This window comes from Mustela nigripes, chromosome 6 (genome assembly GCF_022355385.1).
Source record: "Mustela nigripes isolate SB6536 chromosome 6, MUSNIG.SB6536, whole genome shotgun sequence".
NCBI classification, from domain to species: domain Eukaryota; kingdom Metazoa; phylum Chordata; class Mammalia; order Carnivora; family Mustelidae; genus Mustela; species Mustela nigripes.
Window position 1 is genome coordinate 138,927,457 of NC_081562.1, and position 24,562 is coordinate 138,952,018.

The 24,562-nt window shown below is 36.8% G+C and overlaps 1 protein-coding gene across 5 annotated transcripts in view; it reads right to left on the reverse strand.

Annotated features, from left to right (window-relative positions):
* ARHGAP12 (Rho GTPase activating protein 12) overlaps positions 1 to 24,562 on the reverse strand; it is a 108,615-nt gene that overhangs the window by 74,635 nt on the left and 9,418 nt on the right. For all 5 annotated transcript variants that reach the window (XM_059404365.1, XM_059404364.1, XM_059404363.1 and 2 more), the window contains exons 2-3: positions 16,943 to 16,978; positions 14,511 to 15,265 (exon numbers count right to left, since the gene is read on the reverse strand). In XM_059404365.1, coding sequence (XP_059260348.1) covers positions 14,511 to 15,188 — 678 coding nt within the window. In that variant the 5' untranslated portion in view covers positions 15,189 to 15,265; positions 16,943 to 16,978. The remainder of the gene's footprint in view (positions 1 to 14,510; positions 15,266 to 16,942; positions 16,979 to 24,562) is intronic.

A 24,562-nucleotide genomic window follows, 5' to 3' on the forward strand; every position in this document is an offset into this window, starting at 1 on the left:
ATTAAAGACTAAATTGGAAAATCAAGAAAAGGACTTGTGCCAGAGAATAAAAGAACATTTCTGTTTGACAATGTATTTATTAATTGGGAAATTAAACTGAGAAGTCCTATTGTATAATGTCCAGGTCTTTTGATTTCACTAGTAGCCTTTTATGCTCTCTTTCATTCACTTACTCATTCAACAAATGTTCAACACATCCGTAACTGATAGGATAGAAAAAATTAACAGACAAATTGCTGTCCTTGAGAAGTGTGCCAACCCAGGAATAGGAAGCAAGATTCAGAGCAGTTGAGTGTACTTCCCAGACTTTAGGTTGTAAGTTCCTCAAAAAACTGTATCATATCAGTTTTCTAAAAAAATATTAAAATTGACAAAAGATTATCAAATATAAGTGTAGTAAGCAATATTATGTTAAAAAAAATAATAAAAACATGCCTAAAGTAGTAACATTGTCCATATATGTGGAAAAACAAGAATGCATGACCCAGGCCCACTGATACATTGTAAGAGGCCCAATACAGTATATAAAATACTAAGTACAAATTTAAGAATTTTTGGTTGCCTCAGAAAAGCTCTCTTGAACTTTCTGTTTGAGCTTCTCAAAGAGAAATCCACAAAGTTTCCAACTGTCTTTTTTTCCCTATAAAATTTTCCTTAAGCAGGAACAAAAACAATACATAGCAATTAATAATTATTAAGCATAAATTCCATTCACAGCACTTGACTTGACTTATCTGTTAATCTTCTCAACACCCAGGAGTTTAATTATTCCTCCTCATGAGGAAGTTGCTGAACTCAGATCAAAACGAGGTCTATTTGATTTCAAAGTCCGGGCTGTTACTCAGTACCTATATTCTTGCTAATGAGAAGAAGTAAAATCATTTCTTGGAGCTATGTTTAATAAACACTTTCACTACCACAGTGTAAAATATTTTAAAATTTAATAACTGAAACACTGTCTCTCCCTGAAACTGCAAACAGAAAAACAACATCAAGAAATACTAAGTGCTTAAAAAAATAATTAAAAAATAATTAAAAATTAAGTGCTAAGTTACTCAATTTTAATTCCAGTTTGCCTTTTAATGAAAGATCTGAATTTCATTACTGTTCCATACTTTCAAAAACACACCTAGCATAGCATAAGTAATCAATAAAGATTTTAAATAATTAAATAATACTCTCCGGTCTATGAGCATAGCAACCATACAGTTCAGTTCAGATTTCAGTGCCTCCCACTGTCCCCAGAAGTACATTCTCCACTTCCCATACTTGGTCACAACAAGTATGGGACAGACTTTCGTTCTGATTTTTGATTCATAAAGTATGGTTGCCATATCGACACCATCAAAAATACAAGCTCAAAAATTTTTTTCAACTGTCCAACTAATTTTTCTATGCACAATAAAAGTAGAATAATTAACAATGCAAAGTGTATCCCACTAGTAAACAGATTACTACTTTATTCAATACACAGTCATCCAACTTATTGAGTGCCTTTAAGTATGGTGCATGAGGTAGTTTTAAGCAGGAAAAGACAATTCTGAAGATTTATTTTCATGGCTCTGCAGTACTTTGGAAATTATAAAATAATGGTCATGACATACCCACCAATTTATCAAAATAAGTTTCAAATACATTTCTATTTTTTTTAAGATTTTATTTATGTATTTGACGGAGAGAGACACAGTGAGAGAGGGAACACAAGCAGGGGGAGTGGGAGCGGGAGAAGCAGGCTTCCTGATGAGCAGGGAGCCCAATATGGGGCTCAATCCCAGGACGCTGGGATCATAACTTGAGCAGACACTTAACGACTGAGCCACCCAGGTGCCCCTCAAATACATTTCTGACTGCAGCACCATATCTCTGTCTACTCTCCCAAAGTAAGGGACTGGATACCTTCTCCTCCATTAATTTCTCATAGAGAAAGGGAGGCAAAACAATTCCCCATTGTGAACCATTCAGCTAGATTATGTACGCAAATACTTACGAGATTTTAACTAACGTCACCTATGGTCTTCATCTGTGGAAAAGTTACTAGATACAAAAACTAAGAAGGCCAGATGTATACTCTGGGCTCTAACTAAGAGGCAAAAAATGATTAGGTAGAATTGTGAGGACAGAGTCTCCAAAATAAGACTCAAGTCTACATCTATAGGACTTTAAATGAATGTCAGAAATAATAAACACACAAACTCATGCAGTAGGAGAAATAAGTGCTCCAAACTTAGAGAGTAAGGGAAACAAGGTTTTTGTTTAGATTTTTTTTTTTTAATCAGACCAAAAGTTGAATATCTACATTGAAAAAATTATAGTAATCACAGCCTACAGTAAACAAAACTATTACCTAGAATTTTTCAGCATTTTCATTTTAGGTTAATTGGGCAAATTATATCTAATAGCACAATCCGCCCCCCCCCACATTACACTGAGTATGTCCTGGAGAGACACTAAAAACTAGCAAACTACTAAAAAGACAACTAATAGTAATAATTATGAAGACTACAAAAATCTTGGTCTCTTTACAGAAAGGTACAATAATCTTTCAAATACTGTAACTAATGCTGGAGCATGGATTAAAATACGCTTTAAAAAAACTCCATATTATGCTTAAGGAAGAACCAATATAGTAGGCAGACTTTTTTTTTTTTTTTGGTGAGTTTTCCATTTTTCTAACTTCAGCACAAAAGATATTTAAGGCAGTCTGATTCCTTCCTCTTTTCCATCCTTACTAGAGACATAAGTCTTTCACTTCTTGTCATTCCTATTTTTGCATATTCAAGGTTTTCAGATCTTGAAACTGAGTATTTTCATATTGTGCTTTCCTTGTGGGAATGTGACTTCATGCACAACAATTTTTGATTCAAGTATAAACTACTCCTAAGGCAAGAAATTTCCAACACTTTGGTATTACTATAATTCATTATAGTTTATATGGGTTTACATCAAAAAAATCAATTTAATTCTATGTATTGTTAAAAGACCACTGAATATATGCTTTCTGATTTAACCAACACAGATTTTAACAAATCATTCACCTAATCAGTTGTCAAACTGAAAAAGAGTTTAGCCAAAAAGTATATAGCCAACTTTTAAAATATTTTATCAAAAACTTTTATCATTGTGGGCACCTGGGTGGCTCAGCTGGTTGAGCGACTGCCTTCGGCTCAGGTCATGATCCCAGAGTCCAGGGATCCAGTCCCACATCAGGCTCCCTACTCAGCAGATAGTCTGCTCCTCCCTCTAACCCTCCCCCTTCTCATGCTCTCTCTCTCTCCATCTCTTCTCTCACTCTCTCAAATAACTAAATAAATCTTTTTAAAAAAATTTTTATCATCATCAACCACAAACCACTAACACATACCATTTACCTACTACACAAAGGAGTACATTCCAAGGGGAAGAATCTTGCAATGCCTCAATCAAATGCCATTATCACATAGCCAGATGTACACTTTCACCAAAACAGCAATTCTCAATCTGAACATTACTCGAGAGCACCAAAGAGCTTTTGTTCATGTATGTTCTATCAATTGCTACCTAGTCATTACAAATTAAAGAAATTTTAAAATTTGTTCGACTCATTTAAAAATAAGCCCATTATATGTTAGCATAAATATCTATTAGTGAAAACTAATAATAGTCTCCCCAAAAACATTAATGAGAAAGATGACATTGTTGAACATTTACAAATCTTTGTCCAGACTCACAAATCTACTTCTACATTAAGTCTTTTGTAATATTTGTTTTGAACTACATAAAGGGAAAACGATCTTATGAAGATATGCAGACAGAAAAGGGAGAAATATTTTAATAGCCCTTCCAGATAATTATGGACATTGTTCTGACATTCTACCAAAACTCAGAAAGTGGTAGTTTCTTCTCTTCCAAATATTAAAACATTTCATTAGGCAATATGAAAGACAAAAAACAAAACAAAATACTCAATATTACCAATGTTTCATCAGAAAAGTCTTAAGACTAAGAAGTATAAGCTCAAGGTGGTAGCTATAAATTTTTAAAATTCTAATTTGTACTTTAAAGCTTGAATTTTATCATTGCAACAAACACTGTTTTACTTAAAGCGATGGGCTTACTTTGTTCATATCTGAGAAAATATCTAACAAATGCCCTAGTTTCTCAATCACTCCCTCAGGTAAAACTGGTATACTGTGGAAAGCAACTGGTTCAACTCCTAACACAAAAATGTCAAGTTTTTATTTTGTCATATTTAAGTATTTTTTAAAAGATACAAGTACTCCCCCGACTTTGCAAACTGAGAATATAGAATTGTTTCTTCAGTGTAATAAGAAAGTCATCTCTACCTACCTTACATAGCCTGGGTGAAGCAACCGCATATGTGAGCATCTCTTCTGGTGCCTGACGCACTGAAATGCTCAGCAACAGCTAGTTGCCCTTTACCTTCCTCTCCAGTTGTGGTTATTTTCATGAGTCCCCTCTAGTGTATTTTTGTATCTCTCATCGGAAATCAATTTGTTACCCACTTTCCAACTATGTTCAAGTTATCGAATTTTACACTGCTATGAGTCAGAAAAGCAGGCAAAGAGAGCAGTATCCAACCACAGGTTCCAGAAAGAGGGCTTCAGAAGTCAAATATCTTGTAGAAAGGCCCTGAGACAAAAATTTCTCTGATTCAGAAGACTATTCTGCATCTCCTTCCTTAATGTACCAAGTTACATTCATGATTTTCCAGAAATCTGAGCTTATGTGTTACTATACCACACTTCACAGTAATTATGGTGATAAAATTATTTGTTAGTCATTCTGAGTCTAAACCATCTGTCTGGCATTTACTGAAGCAATTGCTAAAGATAGTCTATGCATACAGATGAGATTTTTCTGAAGAAAAATGCAAAAATGTTTCCACATCTGTTGTTTTTGTTGATATGTCACCTAGATTAGCAAATTCTTTCCTAGGCAGGAAACAGGGTGAAAACATAGAATATTTATAATGTACACATTTTTTAATGACTCTATTATGTCATTTTTTCAACCATATTTTCTATTACTACTCTACTATGATCCTAATACCATTATATGTGTGTCACACACACACATATCAAGAGACAGAGAAATTTCCAATATCCCAAGTTAACTGACACAGTGACTTTAAACATAAAGTCTGACTTTTTAAAATCAGACTAGAATATTCATGCATTTAAAGTCTATCAGAATTTCCCTACAGATGTGAAGAAATTTGTGTGCAACTGACCTTACTGAGTATCCAAAAATTCTGAAACATAAATATATTAACTCCATATTCCAAAGGATAGATATATCCCAAGGTATAGCAATAACTGTGCTATATGAACATTCATTGTTTCTTATTGTCTAGCATTCTCCTTTTCACATACTAGCACTACCCCCCATTCCCTTCTTTGGTTATCTGCCCTCCCCCAAATGATGTGATTCTGATAGAACTGCCAATTACATTACCCTGCTCACCTCACACATTCTTTGTGAAGAGACTGGAAAAAATGCAGTTCTGACAAATTGGGAGTACTCAACCTAACAGAGTAATTGGCCCAGAGATGAGCACAAGACTTAATCAAGCTAGGTTGAGATGTCCCTGCAAAGGATTTTTTTTTTAAGATTTTATTTATTTATTTGACAGAGAGAGAGCACAAGCAGAAGGAGCAGCAGGCAGAGGGAAGGGAGAAGCAGGCTCCTGCTGAGCAGGGAGCTCAATGCAGGGCTTGATTCCAGGACCCTGACATCATGACCTGAGCCAAAGGCAGACACTTAACCAACTGAGCCACCCAGGAACCCCTGGCAAAGGATTTTACATATGAACTTCAGGTCTTCCTTTCGGATCTAACTATGATGATAAAGACTGGAATAGACAGTTACACATCCGGTGTAGTCGGGAGGGTTCTCCAGTGAAACAGATCCAACAGGATGTGTGTATATATAGAGAAAGAGAAAAGTAAATTGGCAAATCCAGAATCTGTGGAGTAGGCTGGAAGGCTGGAGACCAAGGGAAGAGTAGCAGTTTAGGTTCAAAGGCAGTCTGCAGGCAGAATTCCTTCTCGCTGAGGGGAAGGTCTATTCTGTACTATAGTCTTTCTAATGAGACCCATCCACATTATGGAGAGAGTATCTGTTTTACTCAAAGTCCATCGACTTACCTGTTAATCACATCCAAAAGACACCTACACAGAAACATTCAGAATATATTTGACCAAATACCTGGGCACCATGGTCCAGCCAAGTTGACATACAAATTCAGTTCTTCATCACAAGTTCACCTCTCGGCATCTACAGGCATATCTTAAGGTGGTGTTTTCTTTTAAGTGAGTACTGTACTCACAATACAGATTATTTACTAAATTATTTGCTATCAAAAGTTTACTGGCAGAAATAGAACACAATCTTGGGCTTTAAAGACTACATTCTGAAAAGGCCAAGATATGCACAAAGGAGAATATTACTTTGCTGTTCTAATTTTATAGCACAAAGAATTCTCTCTACTTGAAATCTGGATCTTCAAAATTTTCTTTGCTGAACCGGAATCAGTCTGGCAGTTCCAACTTTGCCAGCTCCCTCTCTGGCCTTCAGAGCAGCTTGGTGTCAATGAATGACTTGGTACACAGAGAGGTATAATGTGGGAAGACCTCGAGAATCAATCTCAGAAACAGAGGATATGGTTGGTAAGTACCATTTTGTCTCTCTGAGATTTCTCCCTTATTCTGGGAACTACTTACAACTTCTCTGGAGGAACAGTTTCTCTAAAATAAATTCCAAATATGCAGTTTGGGTACAGCCCAATCATGCCCCTGGCCATAAGTGTAAGCATGTCACAAGCTAAGCCCAATTCCTTCTCTGAGATTTTCTGAATTAGAACTAAGAGAAGAAAATAAAATACCCTAATACAAAAACGAAGGACGTGAGCCTAGTAGTTACTAGCAACTCATCTATAGCCATGTGGAAGAAGTCTGTTGGGAAGTATAACAAAATCATGGAGACATAATCAGAGACAAGAGACAAAAGCAATGAAAGGAATCGTGACAGTAAACCAGACCCTGGCTCCAATGAATAAACCCTTCCTGTAGTCTGGTTACATGAGCCAATAAATTCCCTTTTGCCTCACCATGGCACAGTTGGTTTCTGGCACTTACAGCTAAGTTCTGATTAATCATCAGGCTTAAAGTAGAAAAAAAGTAAGTGAAAGTAAAATAAAATAAGGCAAAATGCATTATGGATTAATAAAGTAAAAGGACAGGTAAACTTTAGAAGAAAGTTAAAAGAGACTCTAGTTGTCTTAGAAAATGCAAAGGCGAGAAAAGGTCAGGTAAGAGGTAAAAGGCAGGCAGACATAAAAGGAGTTTTATTTACATGGATAGTGAGCCCAATGCAACTGTAGGCACTGATGCAATGTAGGTCCCTTCTTAGTTAGACAGTTCATGGCTTTCACTAGATCCTCAAAAAGATCACCACCAAAAACAACTGAAGAGGAAGCGGCCGGATAAACAGGTCAATACTAAAATAAAGCAGGCTCTTAGTTCCAGAAAGAACCTAGTAATACCAGTTATCCTAAAAGATCTCACTCAATTTTGCCTTTGGAATTAACCCAAATATAATTTCAAGCTGATCTCCTCTACCAAATTTCCATCTATCTAGTATTCATGCCTAAATTTCCCTAAAGATTTATCAATCTTTACTCCTAATTACTCTGCCAAAAACTTTCACTTCAAGAATCTAGGTTTCTGGGGGCACCTGGGTGATTCAGCCAGTTAAGTGTCCAGCTCTTGGTTTTGGCTCAGGTCATGACTGTGACATTTTGAGACTGAGCCCCAGACAGGGCTCCAGGCTGGGTATGGAGCCTGCTTAAGATTCTCTCTCTCCCTCTGCCTCTCCACTCTTGCTCATGCTCTAAAAAACTAAAAACGTGCAGGGGGGCGGGGGGGGAAGAATCTAGGTTTCTGGATACCTTGAAATTTTAACACAATTTGGTGCAAATGTGCATTTCTTGAGAAAAGGGTTGGTATTTTTCATCAAGTAGTCCATCAAATAAAACCAAATTTTAAAACTATTATTCTTTCCTGTTTGGATTAAGAATAAAGATGTGAAGAGAAGATAATCTTGGGAAGCAGAAACAGAAGATGGAGCTTCCCAGATGTCTCAGGGAGGAAAGTTAAGGACACTGAATAGTCTTAAAACGTCAACATTGTGCCTAAATGTGGCTAAATAATGACTGCACTTGCTCCAGCAGTGTGGCTAGGGGAGGACTTAACAAAAAGATACACTGAGCAAGGATTTGGATGACAGGGGACATTATTAGTTGTTGCTACACAAAGCTAATTCATATCTGTTTTTAGATTCAGCACCATCTATGTGGAAACAGATTTAGGTAAATCTCTAACAAACACTGAAACCTTTTATACCTAATCTGTATTAGCCAGAAAATCCAATTAGCCTGAAAAATTACATCCCTCAAGCATTCTTCTTAGTATAACAGATATTGTTTGTATTAAGGCACAATTTTTAAAATGTTCCCTACACTGAAATTGCACATACAGTATGATTTTTACTTTGTAAATATATATGTATGTATGTATAGTTTAATTTGTATTTTTAAATACAATAAACATCTATACTAGCAGTCGACACTATTTCGGATTAAGGAAAGACTAAAAATAAATATTTAAATGCTTTTCAATTAGGAACAAAGTGTAGATCTGTAACAAATTACGAAATTGATTTCATGAAACCAGTACAGAAGAGTAATACCTTGAAATGCTGACGAACTATTTCATATATAAAATTTTCCAGATTAATTTAAGATTAGGTTCCAAATGCCAGAAATGGATCAGTTTATCACTATTAATGAAGATATTCTTTCTATAAATGTATCTACCACCTAAAAATCTAGAACTTAAACATTTCTAGATTTAAGACCATGATAAATACTCATATTATATTTTAAAATAATGATTCTAGGCATTAAAGTTGTTTGGCCTTCCTAAATTTATGTCAGGTTGTCAGTCCTCTAACTGACCTTTCTCTGTCTGGCATTTTGTCAGGCTTATAGACAAAGATCTACCATACCATTTCTACTCTCCAGCTTTAGACAACACTTTCTAATAATTATATGGAACTGAGAAACTCGATACTCAAGCCTGGTAAAATATATATTAAAGTAGCATTAGTGAGATCATGAGAAGCAAACAGAGCATATTTTTTTTTAAGATTTTCTATTTATTTATTTTAGAGAGAGATTAAGTGCATGAGCGGGGGTGGGGGGGTACCGAGGGCAGAGGGAGAGAGAAAAGCAGACTCCCTGCTGTGCATAGACTGATATAAGGCTTGATGCCAGGATCCTGAGATCATGACCTGAGCTGAAGTCAATGGCTTAACTGAGCCACCAGGTGCCCCTTTTTTAAGGCTGTTTAAAAGGTTTAGAGCTCTGAACTAACTTACTGATTTTCAAAGTTTCATATTCTCTGCAACCATTAGTATGAACTTTGAAACGACCTAAAAATCTATTGCTCATAGGAAGACAATAAAATTATGTATCCATTTTACTGGGAACAAAGAGCCAAACACAATTTTATAATTTTTTACTCAAATTTTGGAATCTCTGCATTGAATTAGAACTTTTTACCTCTGACTCCATCTCCCTAATATTCTTTGATATGCCTGTAGGCAAGAATCACAGCACTTCTAGGTTACTGTTTTTCAGAAAGAAATATGCGTCTTTACCAGGACATTAACCTAGGTTTCCTTTTCCCCTTTAACTTGAAGTATTTGTTGCTAAACACTGGTCATCATTCCAGAAGCCTTTAGCCTATCTACTATATGCCAGGTACTATACTAAGAACTCGATAGGCAGAGACAGACAAAGGCATAGTAACTAGCACGGCTTGGAGATTACAGACTGCCTAGCAAGAAGGAAGAAAATCATCATAAATGTGGTGAGCACAACAACGGAGGAGCACAGGATGTGATGAAAGCTAACGAGAGGATATCCCATGGATGACCAGACTAAGAACACTGTTAAAAGGACAAGAAAATTAATACTTAAAAAGTACCACTGAAAACTTATCAATCACTTCCAATTCTGGATAAAAGGAATATATGTACATTCCCTATTCCTCAAACTAACTACAAATAAAAACACTGAACATAATACAAAGCAAACAAGAAAACATCTGTCCTTCGGTAGATGAAAGGATAAAGAAGATGTGTACATACACACACACACACACACACACACTGGACTATTACTCAGCCATAAGAAAGAGACTTGCCATTTATGACAGTATGGATGAACCTAGAGGTTATAACGATAGGTGAAATAAACCAAGCACAGAAAGACAAATACCATATAACTTCACTTATATGTGGAATTTGGAAACCAAAACAAATGACTGAACAAATAAACCAGAAACAGACTCATAAATACAGAGAACAAACTGGTTGTTCCAGAGGGGAGAAGGTAGGGGATGGGTCAAATAGGTGAAAGTGATCAAGAATTATTATTAAATAATTCAAACACACACACATACACACACACACGAAGACTCTGAAAGGTAAAGAGAAGGTAGACCAACTAGTGACCTCAGGACCCAATGAACAACAACATGGTGGTTGAGTTTCCTATATTTAATTTTGGCTTCATATATCCCAGATTTAAAGGGGGAAGTCAGCAAAAACCAGAAACACTAACGGACACAGACCAAAAAGCCCCAACAAATTCCTGCTCTGTCTAGCAAAAGGACCAGAAAAGGGGAAGAATGAGCAAGACTGAAAACTTTTTTACATAACCACTCTACAACAGCCAAATGCTATAGGAAAAAAGCCAATAGCCCTACCACACATCTCCAGCAATGGCAAACAGGTAACCTAGATTTACACACTTGCCAGGATGTTACAAGGCACCCCAAAACCCCCATGAGAGTGGTGTCAGAAAAGGCAAAGAGAAAAGGACAGTCATTGTCAGACAGTAACAAAACATGTTCCACCCCCAACACACACACACACACAGTCTACTGGGAAAGTCAGAACTTTCACTACTGCCAAGTGGTAAGGAAGCCATCCTCTAAATGGTATTAGTGAAAGGTATGTGGACCAAGTAATGAGGTACTTCAACCCCTCCCAGACAGGGAGAGAACAAGGAGACCTAGTGGGGAACCACAAATTAATGAGAAACTCATGGATACTTGAGAAATTTAAAGCCTCTGGTACCTAAAAATCACAACAAACAAACACAATTCAATTTCCTTCCAGATTAGTCTAACACCTCACACTAGGGTCGAATCACTTTAGTTCCCGTTACCCAGTAACACATGTCTGACTTCGACAAAAAAATTAGAAGATATGGCAAAAGGCAAGAAAACATTTGAAGAGATAAAGAAAGTAAAGTAAGACATAAAGAGATATAGAAAGCACTGATGTTAGAATTATCAGGGAATTTAAATAATTACATGTTAAGAACTATGAAAGAAAGACAACATTCAAAAACAAAGTAGGCAGGCAGATGGAAAAGCTAAGACAGAATCAAAAAGAAATTCTAGAAACTAAAACACTATAACAAAAATAGAAAATGTCTTTGATAGGATGATCACTAAATATGCTGGGAAAGAATCAACAGCACAAAGATATGTCAAAAAAAGGTCCCAAAATGAAAACAAACATTTTCAAAACCTACAGAAAAGCGTATCATACACAAACTGCAAAAAAACAAAAATGCGGAGAAAAGCTTGAAGAAGCCACAGGAAAAGACACCTGAACTATTGAAGTAAAGAGTAAGAAAGAAGTACAGCATACTTTTCATAAGGAACCATGCAAACAAGAAGAGGGGGTAAAATACTTAAAAGTGTTGAAAGAAAAAAAATCACCAACAAAAATAATCAGTCTAAAGCCATAGGAGCACAATATTGCATAATCTTTAACAAAAGGTTTGTGAAAAAGTAGGGGAAAGCAGATCTGAAGAGACTGCCCTTGGATAAGAGAGGCAATGCTTGCGCTGTACGAGTGGGAAAGGGGACTGCTGATACAGGTGTACTAACAGATTTGATGGGGGAAATAACATTAGAAACGACGACAACAGCTCTCTCTGTAAGTAAGTACTGAATACTTACTATGCTAGCCAGCCCCAAGATGGCCCCCAGTGATCCTCCTCTCCTGACATTCGTATCCCTATGTTGTCTCCTCCCACAAGGAATACAGCTAAAACGTATAACCAAAAGGAAACGATAATGTTCGACTTTCAAGACTCTGGCTTTTAAAAGATAATGCCATGTCCCATCTTGGACTGCTCCCTCTGAGGGAAAGCTGGTCTACATCATTCCAGCACCTGTGAGGCAGCACAGCTAGCTCCCTGTGAACCAGATGGAACCAGAAGCAGCTTCTCCAGCCCCAGCCAAGCCTTCATTAAGACCATACCCTTGAGAGCCCCAAGCCTGTAAAACCACTCAATTAACCTACCTCTGAGTTACTGAGCACAGAAACTGAGATCATGTTTACTGTTTTAAGCCACACCAGACTTAGCAGTAATGTATCAAGGAGAAACAGATATGTAATGTATTTATGCACGAGGCATAGCTCGAAGTATATTAGCTACAGCAGCCCACATAACCCTCAACAACTTTGGGATCCCCATCTTAAGAGAAGGAAACTGAGCCACACGGAGGTTAAGTACTTTGCCGCAGTTATGGCGCAGCTGGTAAGTGGTATGGAAACACATCCAAATCTAAAGCCAGCACTATCAACTGCTGTGCAATACTTCCTCTCCAAAACCAAATATTTTCCATCCCAAAGCTTTTATTTAGGCTGTCAGTAGAAGGTAAGGTTATCTGAGATAAGAGAGCAGGGAAAAACAGGTGAATGAGAGAGAACTGAAAAAATGAAAAAGTTTTAAAACACTTGAGGTGAAGAGTTAGGAAAAGGACCAGCTAGAGAGATCTAACAGGATTTCCAAATGGTGTTAGGGGTTCAGGAGAGGTTAGGCGCCACGAACTTCCATGCAGTGAATTTACAATGAGCATGATGAAGAGAATCCAGGACTGCTAGCATACCTAAAAATAAAACATAACCTGAAGCGCACAGTAACAGTGATGATTATCGGCAACGGAAAACATGTCCTTCCCAGGTCCCGCTCGTTCAATAAGGAGCATGAACAAGAAAAAATCCAAGAAACATTACATATCCTATGTCCAAGTATCACATAAGACTACAAAAAAATAAAAGCCTGCAAAACACATGACAGTGAACTGGTAGTGCGACCTCATGTAACTGCCTTGTTTTTGTTTTTGTTTTTTTAAGATTTTATTTATTTATTTGACAGAGAGAAATCACAAGTAGATGGAGAGGCAGGCAGAGAGAGAGAGAGGGAAGCAGGCTCCCTGCTGAGCAGAGAGCCCGATGCGAGATTCGATCCCAGGACCCTGAGATCATGACCTGAGGCGAAGGCAGCAGCTCAACCCACTGAGCCACCCAGGCGCCCAACTACCTTGATCTTAAACATCATAAGTTTCTCTTAAGAATCTTTCCTTTTCCTTACTTTCATTCAAAATGTCACAAGAAAATTTAAAAGCTACAGGAAAAACAAACTGGTTCTATCACAATTAGACCACACCTAAGAGCAGCCTCACAAATACTGACTCAACTGGATGACTAAATCTTACAACAGAGCTTTGGGCCAGAAATTAATCAATTTTCAATTTCACTTAAAATTAGACTTACCCAAATACATTCAAGTTCAATTTCCTGCATTTGCTTTTAAAATTATTTCACTTGACTTGACAAACTGGTAAAAACTTAATCTCAAAATAAAATTAGGTAAGGGAGCAAAAAAAATAAAATAAAATCATGGACACAAAATTTTTTTCAGGCTACTGTTCTAGGCAAGAACACTTAGACACTTAGGACACAAAGTGCAAGAATGAAGGTAGAGATTTAAATAAATATTCAGGGCACCTGGGTGGCTCAGGTCATGATCCCAGGATAGAGCCCCACATCAGGCTCTCTGCTCAGCAGGGAGCCTGCTTCCTCCTCTCTCTCTGCCTGCCTCTCTGACTGCTTGTGATCTCTGTCAAATAAATAAAATCTTAAAAAAAAAAAAATATTCAAGGTCAATAAACCAGTTTCAAAAAACAAGTAGCTAACATTCCAGGGGTATCTTTCCTCAAATGCCCATTAGTACCTGAAAACTTAATGGAAAAAAATGAATCCAGTTAGAAAACAAATTTTGTCTAGTAAAAGAAATATCATAACTGGGTAAGTTAAGTAAATTCAATAGAAAAGAAAAAAATCTTCTCCACACATAAAGCCCCATAAAGGCATAAAAAATATGGAAACCATAAAGTCAACCTTTATGAACTTGACAATTTGTTATACTATTCTCCATCTCATTAAATCAGGACAGAACTCGTGTAGTCTAAAAACAAAGCAAACAAACAATTCCTAAATCCTACAAAGATTTTGATTAAAATCTGTAGTATTTTTGTTATGATGGTGTAAGTGTTGCATAATTCTACTATTCCTCTTACCCTTATTTGTTCAGTGGAGCTGCTGCTAAGTTCATCGCCAGACTCAGAATCCTGATGTACTCTTTCAGAGCCTTCTCCTGCTGAATCACAAGACTGCTCCTGGGAGAAGCTAGTTTTCTCTACATCCAAGAACTCTGGACCGGGAAAGTGACCAAATAAGCGCGTCCTATTCTGGCCAGAAACCTTAGGAGAATGTGAGTCACTGTTAAACTTTCCGTTATTATGGGTCAGGTCCAAGCTTAGGGTCACAGTCTGACCTGGATTATAGTTCGGTCCAAAATTCTGATTTGCATCACGAATAAGACCTGTTCCTTGAACAGACGATGATGGCTTTCCAAAACTTGAAAGCTCAGGCAATTTGTTCACATTTTCTGTTGACCTCTGAAGATGGAGATTCTGTATCATTTTCATAGAATTATTTGGCAGTCCAGCTGCCTGTTTAACAGGCGGCATGAGAGCTTTACGGGTGACCTCCTTAACATACTGGGCTGGCACATAAAACGCCTTGGAATTCTCATCGGGTTTGACTTGCCACCAGTCATCATTGGTCTTCTTCACCAAGATGTATCGTTCCCCTTGTTTTATCACAATCTTTCTGTCCTTAGCTTCATATTCATAATCATATTCCACTTCAATATACACTTGTCCTGGAATAATCTTCCCACTTCTGTCAGCCATTTTTATTCAACAATGTTCACCTCTCAAACAAGATGGTATGCCACATTATGGCTTTAAAGCTTGTTGTATTAATAGAGCTATTTTTATGTAAGTGGAGGAAAAGAATGAAGAAAACGTTAACATAGCCTAGATTTTTTAAGATTTATTCATAAGCACCATATAATATAGGCCCTTAAAGAATATTACCTTCAAATCTCAAACCCCAGAAACTAAACATGTGTCTAGTATCATATGTATTGTCCTATATTAAAAACACTAATTCTAACTGTAATCTACATTCTCTAGTCATTTATGAACAAAACCAAATCAATTACTGGAATAGTAAATACCCTAACCAGCCAGAGAGAAAAAAATTCAAAAATGAGAAGTGAAAACTTTCCTTCTTTTCATGACTGCCTCAAACCTCCTTCACTTTCTTAGAAAGGCTCAATAAATATGTCTCAGGCACTTACCAAGGGCCGGGCGCTGAGCTAGGTTCATTTACCTGAGAACTTTTTTGAAAGTGGAGCTGAATTCAATAACCCTTTACCCCTTATTTTCTAAAATGATCAAGAGTACTAATGACCTTTTAAAAAGTTAGCCAATTATACAAGTTTCCCTTCCTAACATAAACAGATAAAAAGGACAGTATTGTAACAGTTGGACAAAGTACGCACACAAGGAAAAGAAACTCCTAGCTTACTTTGTTTCCCTCTTACGTCTACCTCAGGAGGGCCACAATTCTTGTCAGATTGAATCCCACAAATGCAAATAACAAGCCTTTATATCTGGATATGTTAAAAATTCTCATCCCCTCTGCCAAAGTCTGAAATAGATATAAGCCCTAAACTGGCTTGAGAAATCCAAGGATTCATTTTTATTTCTGTATCAATTCCAAAACAGTTCAGTACCTCAGAGAGAGTACTCAAGCCTCCAAGTGATCACAGCATCTCAATATTGCTACAACTCAAGTCAAGGCCCAACCATAAATGTGTTGTGCTGAATTGTGTTTCCCAAAAAAGTATGTTCAAGTCCTAACCTCAGGACCTGTGAATATGACCTTATTTGGAAATAGGATCTTTGCAGATGTAATCAATTTAAGTGAAGTCATACATGATTAGGGTGGGGCCAAAACCCAATGACTGGTGTCTTTATAAAGAGAGGGGGATTGGAAACAGGGAGAAGACACACAGAGGAAAGAAGGTTACGTGACAGCAGAGGCAGAAACTAGAGTGAAGCAGCTTTAAGGACTGCCAACTGCTAGGTTGGCAAAGCTAGGAAGAGGCAAAGAAAGATTGCTTCCTAAAGCCTTCATAAAGGGAGCAGAGCCCTGCCAATGTCTTTATTTTGGACATCTTGCCTCCGGAACTGGGAGATGATAAGTTTCTACTGTTTTAAGCCACTCAGTGTGTGGCACTTCGTTACAGCAGCCCTAGGAAACTAATATTCAACCCAGAGCTCAAGGCTCCCAAGGGAAACCTAAGCAATTCTGAATACTGAGATATACCAGAACTGTGTAAACCTAAGGTGCCGTGACAACCTACCAATCTTCAGCAGCCAACTGTTGGGCATCATATTGTGGAATGTATATGTGCAGTTAACAATCATTCCCCTCAAGACAATTTTCTTCTCTGTAATAGTTAAAGCCCATAAGCCCAGATGACAAATAAGTTACTGATCCAATTTCGGTAACAGAAATTTACTTTCTAGACAAACTATCTGGATAACAAACTTAATATGGTAATGTTTCAAAAAAAGAAAAAGAAAAAACTTACCTTAAAAGAAATAAATATCCAGTATTACACTTAAACCTATAAAAAAAATAAAGTTCATTAATTTCAAGCAGGAATGCTTTAAAAAGGCTAATAATGTAACGCTGCTCTTGCTTTAGAATAGCTATAATGGATTGCTCACATTTTTATAATAGCTCCAATGTTACAGATCACAATTGTGTTGCGTGCCATCCTCCAAACCGTACCCCATAAAAAGGTATGCTTCAACACGACCCCCTTCTACTTCACTTACACGTAATTTCAACTTTATTTCTGCCCTTTATTTTTTATCCTAACAAATACCTTTTTAAATTTTCTAGTAATATGAGAAACAACTTTTGTAAAATTGTTAAAGTGACGGAATACATTTTCAAGTTTACGGTACTGAGCAGATAGACTGAAAACAAATACTAAAAAGCTACTGGGAGTCCTAACATATTTCCCCACAGACTACTTACTAATTATAAATAGAGGGATATGCCCCAAATAAGAGAAATGCAGCAGTCATGAGCTTAACCAAGTGACAAACTTAATTATACCAACAGTGGGACAACCTGGATGATATATGCTTCCTAATGTGATATACACAGTGTCACCTAAGTTGTACTCTTGTCAAAAACATTTTAAAGCTAAGCTAATTATTAGAAAACAATTCCAAAGTGTAGACATCCTATTAGATAACAGATCTGAACTCTCCAAAAAATTCAATTTCATAAAAAATGAAAAAGGGAGGAAGATTCTTCTACATTAAAAGAGACCAATGGAGGCACCTGGATGGCTCAGTGGGTTAAAGCCTCTGCCTTCGGCTCAGGTCATGATCCCAGGGTCCTGGGATAGAGCCCCGCATCGGGCTCTCTGCCCAATGGGGAGCCCACTTCCCTTTCTCTCTCTGCCTGCCTCCTTGCCTACTTGTGATCTCTGTCAAATAAATAAAATCCTTTAATAAATAAATAAATAAATAAATAAATAAAAATAAAAAATAAAAGAGACAAATGAACCACAGAAACCAAATCCACCTAGTGTTCTACAAGGTACCTAAAACTTACCATATCCAAAAGCTACTTTCTGTCTCTATCCCACCCGGAGCCCCAGCAAGTCTGCATGGTGTCCCATAGCATAGCAGTAATACAGATTCTAACCTTCCAAATGTTCAGCCTTTACTTTCGTTTCCAGGAAGTCAATCACAATGTGCTTTTATCTAAATAGAAGTTTTTCACTACAACTTTTCAAAATTCCACACTGAAGTACTTATCCTCAGGTGATTTTTTTTTTCTTTTTCCTTCCAGGAAGTAATAGAATAACTTAAGCAACATCTCTGAGCTCAGATGTACTATAATTAGTCAGATATTTACCCACATGAATGGAGAAAAGGAAAGTATGAAGAATAACAAGAAAACTGTAAATCACAGTAGGAGCAGAGAAGCTAGGCAATGGGGAGCAATGATAGGTTAAAAGCCAGTCTGAGTTCAGCCCCTTTCACTGCCAGGCTTTATGACTACGCCTTGCCCAGTGACTAAAAAGCTAAGTATGAAGGAGGAGTTAGTGAGAAAGATAAGTCAATTCAACATGAGACACGTAATCTAAAGCTTTAAAGAAAATGAGACTGGAAGGATAAGGAAAATGGAGACATAGACAAAACTTCTATACAGAAAAGGCAGCTGGGTATCAAGGCAAGCGATATGAGCAAGAGTGGACACAATGGGATAAGAATAGGGGAACTGGAGCCAAGATCGTGTTCTAGTTATAATACTGGGGTGGTGAGATGGGGAATGAAACTGGGAAGCCCCAAAGAGACACTATTAAAATTATAAACTTCTAAAAAGTCACACAACAGGAATTATGTATCACAACCCAAGATCTGGGAAAGTTACATAAAACAAGAAAAAAGCCTTATTATAAGCTATGGGTTCAAAGAAAATCAAAATTGTGGGGTAGCTCTAGAAACTCAGATCTAAGTGAAAATCATCTTTAAATATCTAAGTTATGTTACCTAATTTTATTTAAAAATATAACCTATATTAAAAAATTTTTTACCTTTTTAACTTTTCATTTGTTTCTTTCCCTATTTTCCAAACTTGTGGAAACTAGTCTTCTCTTTAGACTAGGTTAACACTGTTTATCCTGTTATCTTAACCTCTCAAGTATTTTGGTTAGATTCCTTACTGATCCAACTATAATGTTCTGAAGGCAACTCTCCTCCAGTTGAAATATGTTCTATACTCATCATCACAATCCTTTACCCATATTCATCACGAGGTCACTTACAAGTAATTACCCAACCACCAATACATATAAAGTTTTCTCATACCTACTGCCCAGTACCAACCACTTGTTTACTTGGCAGTTTCATAAATAGCCATGAAGGCTTTCCATGCCTCCTACCAGTCTTCTTCTTTCTCATGTTTCAACAAGAAGAGATATACACAGAGATAAACACACACACAACTGCTTACATCTTTTACTTCTCTTCCCCCACATCTGATTCAGAACTTCCTACCAGGCTATTTTAAAATCTAATGGCCTCCTCCTTTTTCTGCCATTTTTTCTCCTTTTCTTTCCTACCACAAATTACATAGCTCAGCACATGTTATCTTCCTCCCCCAGGACATCTGTTTTAATCAAGTACATCTCTCAGCATGATATCTTTACTAGGTGTATCCAAAAAGTAAACAAGTAAACACAATCTTAAGAGACATATAGTAAATGCACCCATAATTAATAAGTCTACAATTTTTTTGGAATGAGTCTACACATTAAGCCTAATACACAAATGTACAACCAATTTAACAATTCTAGTGCTATGAGCAACAAAATATTAATATAGCCTCACACATAAATATTAACTAATTTCAAAATATAATTTAAGCCATTATCCTTGACGTGAAGTTCTCCAAGAAGATTTAAAAGTACTTGTTTAAGGGGCACCTGAGTGGCTCAGTGGGTTAAAGCCTCTGCCTTCGGCTTAGGTCATGATCCCAGGGTCCTGGGATGGAGCCCCACATCGGGCTCTATGCTCAGTGGGGAGCCGGCTTCCCCCTCTCTCTCTCTGCCTGCCTCTCTACCTTGTGATCTCTGTCTGTCAAATAAATAAATAAAAAGTGAAATCTTTAAAAAAAAAAAAAAAGCACTTGTTTAAAATGAAGAATCCCGGGGCGCCTGGGTGGCTCAGTGGGTTAAGCCGCTGCCTTCGGCTCAGGTCATGATCTCAGGGTCCTGGGATCAGAGTCCCGCATCGGGCTCTCTGCTCAGCAGGGAGCCTGCTTCCTTCTCTCTCTCTCTCTCTCTCTCTCTCTGCCTGCCTCTCAGTGTACTTGAAATTTCTGTCAAATAAATAAATAAAATCTAAAAAATAAAAAAATAAAATAAAATAAAATGAAGAATCCCTAAACAGGCCTCTACTAAAGAAATCAATTAAACTTAATGAGCACAACAAATAGTTAAGGACAATTCCAGTATTAAGTTTCAGAATAAGAAATTATAGTAAATAATTTTGTAAACCCTATACTTGTACAACAAGAAATCATAGGCCACTAGTGAGCACTTTGTTTTTCATAATGCATGATCCCTATTTTTCTAAGAATAAAAGAGTACAGAATATAAGACATTTATTTAGGTCTAAAGAACAGAAGAAAAATACAGTAACTGATATTATCAACTATTCTAGACATAAGGAAATAGCAAAAATGGGGACAGCAGAGGGATACAGGAAATAATTGGTAACTAGAAAGCAGGACAGAACACAAACATAAACTAGTAAAGGAAATTCAAAACCAAGATTTAAATCTAAAACAAAAATGAGGAAACAACAAAAAAAGCATTTGGGGAAGCAAGCATATTCTACTAAAAATGATATTTGCATGGGGTATTTTAAGGCAATTTGTGCCATTAAGTCTTAGTCAGAAATGAGTGTGGACATGATGACTTTTTTTGAGCTGTTTCAAGAATGGAGAAAATATTCTTATTTAAAGGAAAAGAAATATGACCTTGGGTTTGACAATGAGTTTCAAGATAAACCACCAAATACACAATCCATTGGGGAAAAAAAAAAAAAATAGGAACACCTGGGTGGCTCAAATGGTTAAGCATCTGCCTTCAGCTCAGGTCATGATTCCAGCGTCCTGGGACTGAGTCCTGAATCAGGCTCCTGGCTCAGCAGGGAGTCTGCTTCTCCCTCTCCCCCTGCTCAAGCTCTCTCTCTCTCTCTCTGTCTCAAATGAATAAATAAAAAATCCTTTTAAAAAAATTAGAACTTTATTAAAATTAAAAACTACTGCTTTGTGGAAGACACTGCTAAGAGAATGAAAACATCAACCACACGCAAGGAGAAAATACTTTCACTTATCTGGCTAAGGATTTGTATACCAAGTAAACAAAGAACTCTTAAAAGTCAACAAAAAGAATTTTATATGGAATAGGTTCTGAATGGAATGGAAAAAGGATATGAAAAGATACCATGAAAGAAAACATAGATGGCAAATAAGCACATGAAAAAGTGTTCAACATTATGTCATTAGGGAATTACAAATTAAAACAAGACACACAGCACACACCTATTATAATGGCTACAATCCAAAAAACTGACAACACCAAGTGCAAGTGAGGATGTAGAACAACAGAATTTCCATTCATAGCCCGTAGGAATGCAAAATGGTTCAGGCACTTTGAAGACAGTTGAGCAACTTCTTACAAAGCTAAACATGGTCTTCCCATCTGATCTAGCGATCACCCTCCAAAGTATTTACCCAAATAAGTTGAAAACTTACGTTCAAAAAAAAAAACTGGAAGCAACCAAGATGTCCTTCAATAGGAGAAAAGATAAACTGTGAGACATCCATACAATGAAATATTATTCAGTGATTAAAAAATAAGGTATCAAACTAAGAAAAGATACAAATTAATCTTAGATATATTTTGCAAAGTGAAAAAGGCCAGTCTGAAAATGCTACACACTGAATGACTTCAAGTGTATCACATTCTGGGGAAGTCAAAACCATAGAAAGAGTGATTGCCAGAACGGGAGAGTGGGAAGGAGCATTCTGTAAGTGAAGCACAGGAGATTTTTTAGATCAATAAAACTATCTTGTATGATCCTGTAATGGTGGATATATAACACTGTACACTTGTGAAAACCCATTAATCTTTATAACACAAAGCATGAACGTCCATGTATGCAAATTTTAAAAAATCATTCAGGTGGTTGGGGGAATCACAGGATTTCCCAAGAAAGCAGGTGAGACAATATAGTTTAACAATATGACAAATACATGGAACAACCTCTGGAGAAGGATGATGGAATTATCTTGGAAATAAGTGAAGTCTATAAGAATATAGGCAAAAGAACTACACAAGTACTCTATTCTAAGCTGATAAAAACATTTCCCATGGGGGTATAAGTCAAAAACTCTGATACCGCCATATATGTACACTAAAATCAAATAATTAATTAAATGGAATTCAGATGATGGGAGCCAGGTTTCTCGATGACTGAGTGGGAATTTATAATCCTGCAGAAAAGTTTAGAATGATCCATGGATTAGATTTGGAGACATCAATATAAACTCATTTTTAGCTTACTACAGATAAAGTTACATAAAGGTGATTTCAAAAAGAAATATTACAAATGGGTTGGGGGGAAGGGGTAACAGGATGGTGAGTATTAAGGAGGTCATGTGTTGTGATGAGCACCGGGTGTTATAAATAACTAATGAATCACTGAACACTACATCAAAAACTGATGATGTATAACTGAACACAATAAACAACAACAAAAAAAAACAGGAATATTATAGATATATCTCTATATATTGCTTAGTATACATATGCATATTTCCTTTCTGTCAGCAAAAATGACAGCCTAGCAGCAATAAGTATACCTAGCACCCAGATACAGTTTCTAATATCATTCCCAAAGGAATCAAGGCTCTTGGAGAAATGGCCGATCCAAGTACTGTGGCAGAAAATACACAAGATGAGCCCAGAGCATCTTAAGTGCCACACTGACCCTTCCCCTCTGGATTTTAAGGACTCGATTTAAATCCAAATTAAAAGTGATACCATGCATATTTTATATTCCTATTAAAATACCTTACATTATGCCGACATATGTTTGAATAATTTAAATAAACTCGTGCTTCTTTAGGTACTTTATCATCAAAACATGAATTACAATTATTTAACAGGTAGTGTTCTCTATTATCAATGGTTGTTATATTTTCAAAATCATTCTAAAATAATCTCTATGTGGAGAGTAAATACTGATCTAGCTGATATATGACAGCAGAAAGTTAGGAGACTACTGTATCAAAAATTTCACACACACAGTACTGAGTATTGTACCCTGATCAAGCCTTTCAGACCAAAAAGGACTAAAGATTAAACTAGAATTTATTCCCTTCAGATCCATCTGCACACACTAAGAGTTTTTTTTTTTTTTTTTAAGATTTTATTTATTTATTTGACAGAGAGAAATCACAAGTAGATGGAGAGGCAGGCAGAGAGAGAGAGGGAAGCAGGCTCTCCGCTGAGCAGAGAGCCCGATGTGGGACTCGATCCCAGGACTCTGTGATCATGACCTGAGCCGAAGGCAGCGGCTTAACCCACTAAGCCACCCAGGCGCCCCACACTAAGAGTTTTAATGTGGTGGTGCAGGATACCGGAAGATTGCCTATAAGGTAAAAATAAACAAACAGAACTAGTAAAAAGTCTAAGGAACAAAAAGGTTTTCTTGAGTCAGTAAGTTAACTTCCTCTCCCTTCAGATTCTCCTACTTCATAAGCACCTATATTGATAATGGCTCCATGCTAACCTTTAAAACCACCCTTCTTTGATGCTCAATTCTGCTTCCATATTTTTCAGTTTTTTTTTTTTTACTCTCTTCTAAATGCACTCCAACCAATGGATTCTTCTATACCCTCAACACCTGAGTTCCATTTTTTAAATTTCTTATTAAGTACTTTGAAAAATAATCATTTTTAATCGAAAATAAACAAACAAAGAGGGGCACATGCGTGGCTCAGTCAGTTAAGCATCTGCGTTCAGCTCAGATCATGACTGGGATCAAGCCCCATATGGGGCTCTCTGCTCAGGGGGACCCGGATTCTCTCTCTGCCTGCTGCTCCCCCTGATTGCGCTCTCTCTTTCCTACCAAATAAATAAAATCTTTAGGGGGAAAAAAAAACCACAAAGCAAAATAAAGAAATTAACTTTTTTTACAGTTCACATAAATTTGATCTTGCCTCTGTGGCATCTCACCTGTCCCCCTTTTTAATAAGAACACCTTGATTTTCCTTTGGGGAAGCACCCACACTCATGATCTCAGACCATACCATTACACAAGTTGTCATACATTAATCAGAAAATCATAACCTTGGTCTTTATAAAGCTTAATAGGATTTCTAGCCCTCTAATAACTTACTCTAGAAAAAAAAGTTCATTTTCTTAAACCATTCAGATTTACCCTCTTAAAGAAAATCTTTGAAATGAGTATTCACATTCAATTACTTTCAAATGTTTACCAAATTCTTTGCTTTAAAAAAAGATATAATCTACAAAACAGAGGCAAATACAATTGTAGTGATTTAACATCTGGCCACTGCAAAGTTCTAGTCAGACATCAGTAACTTA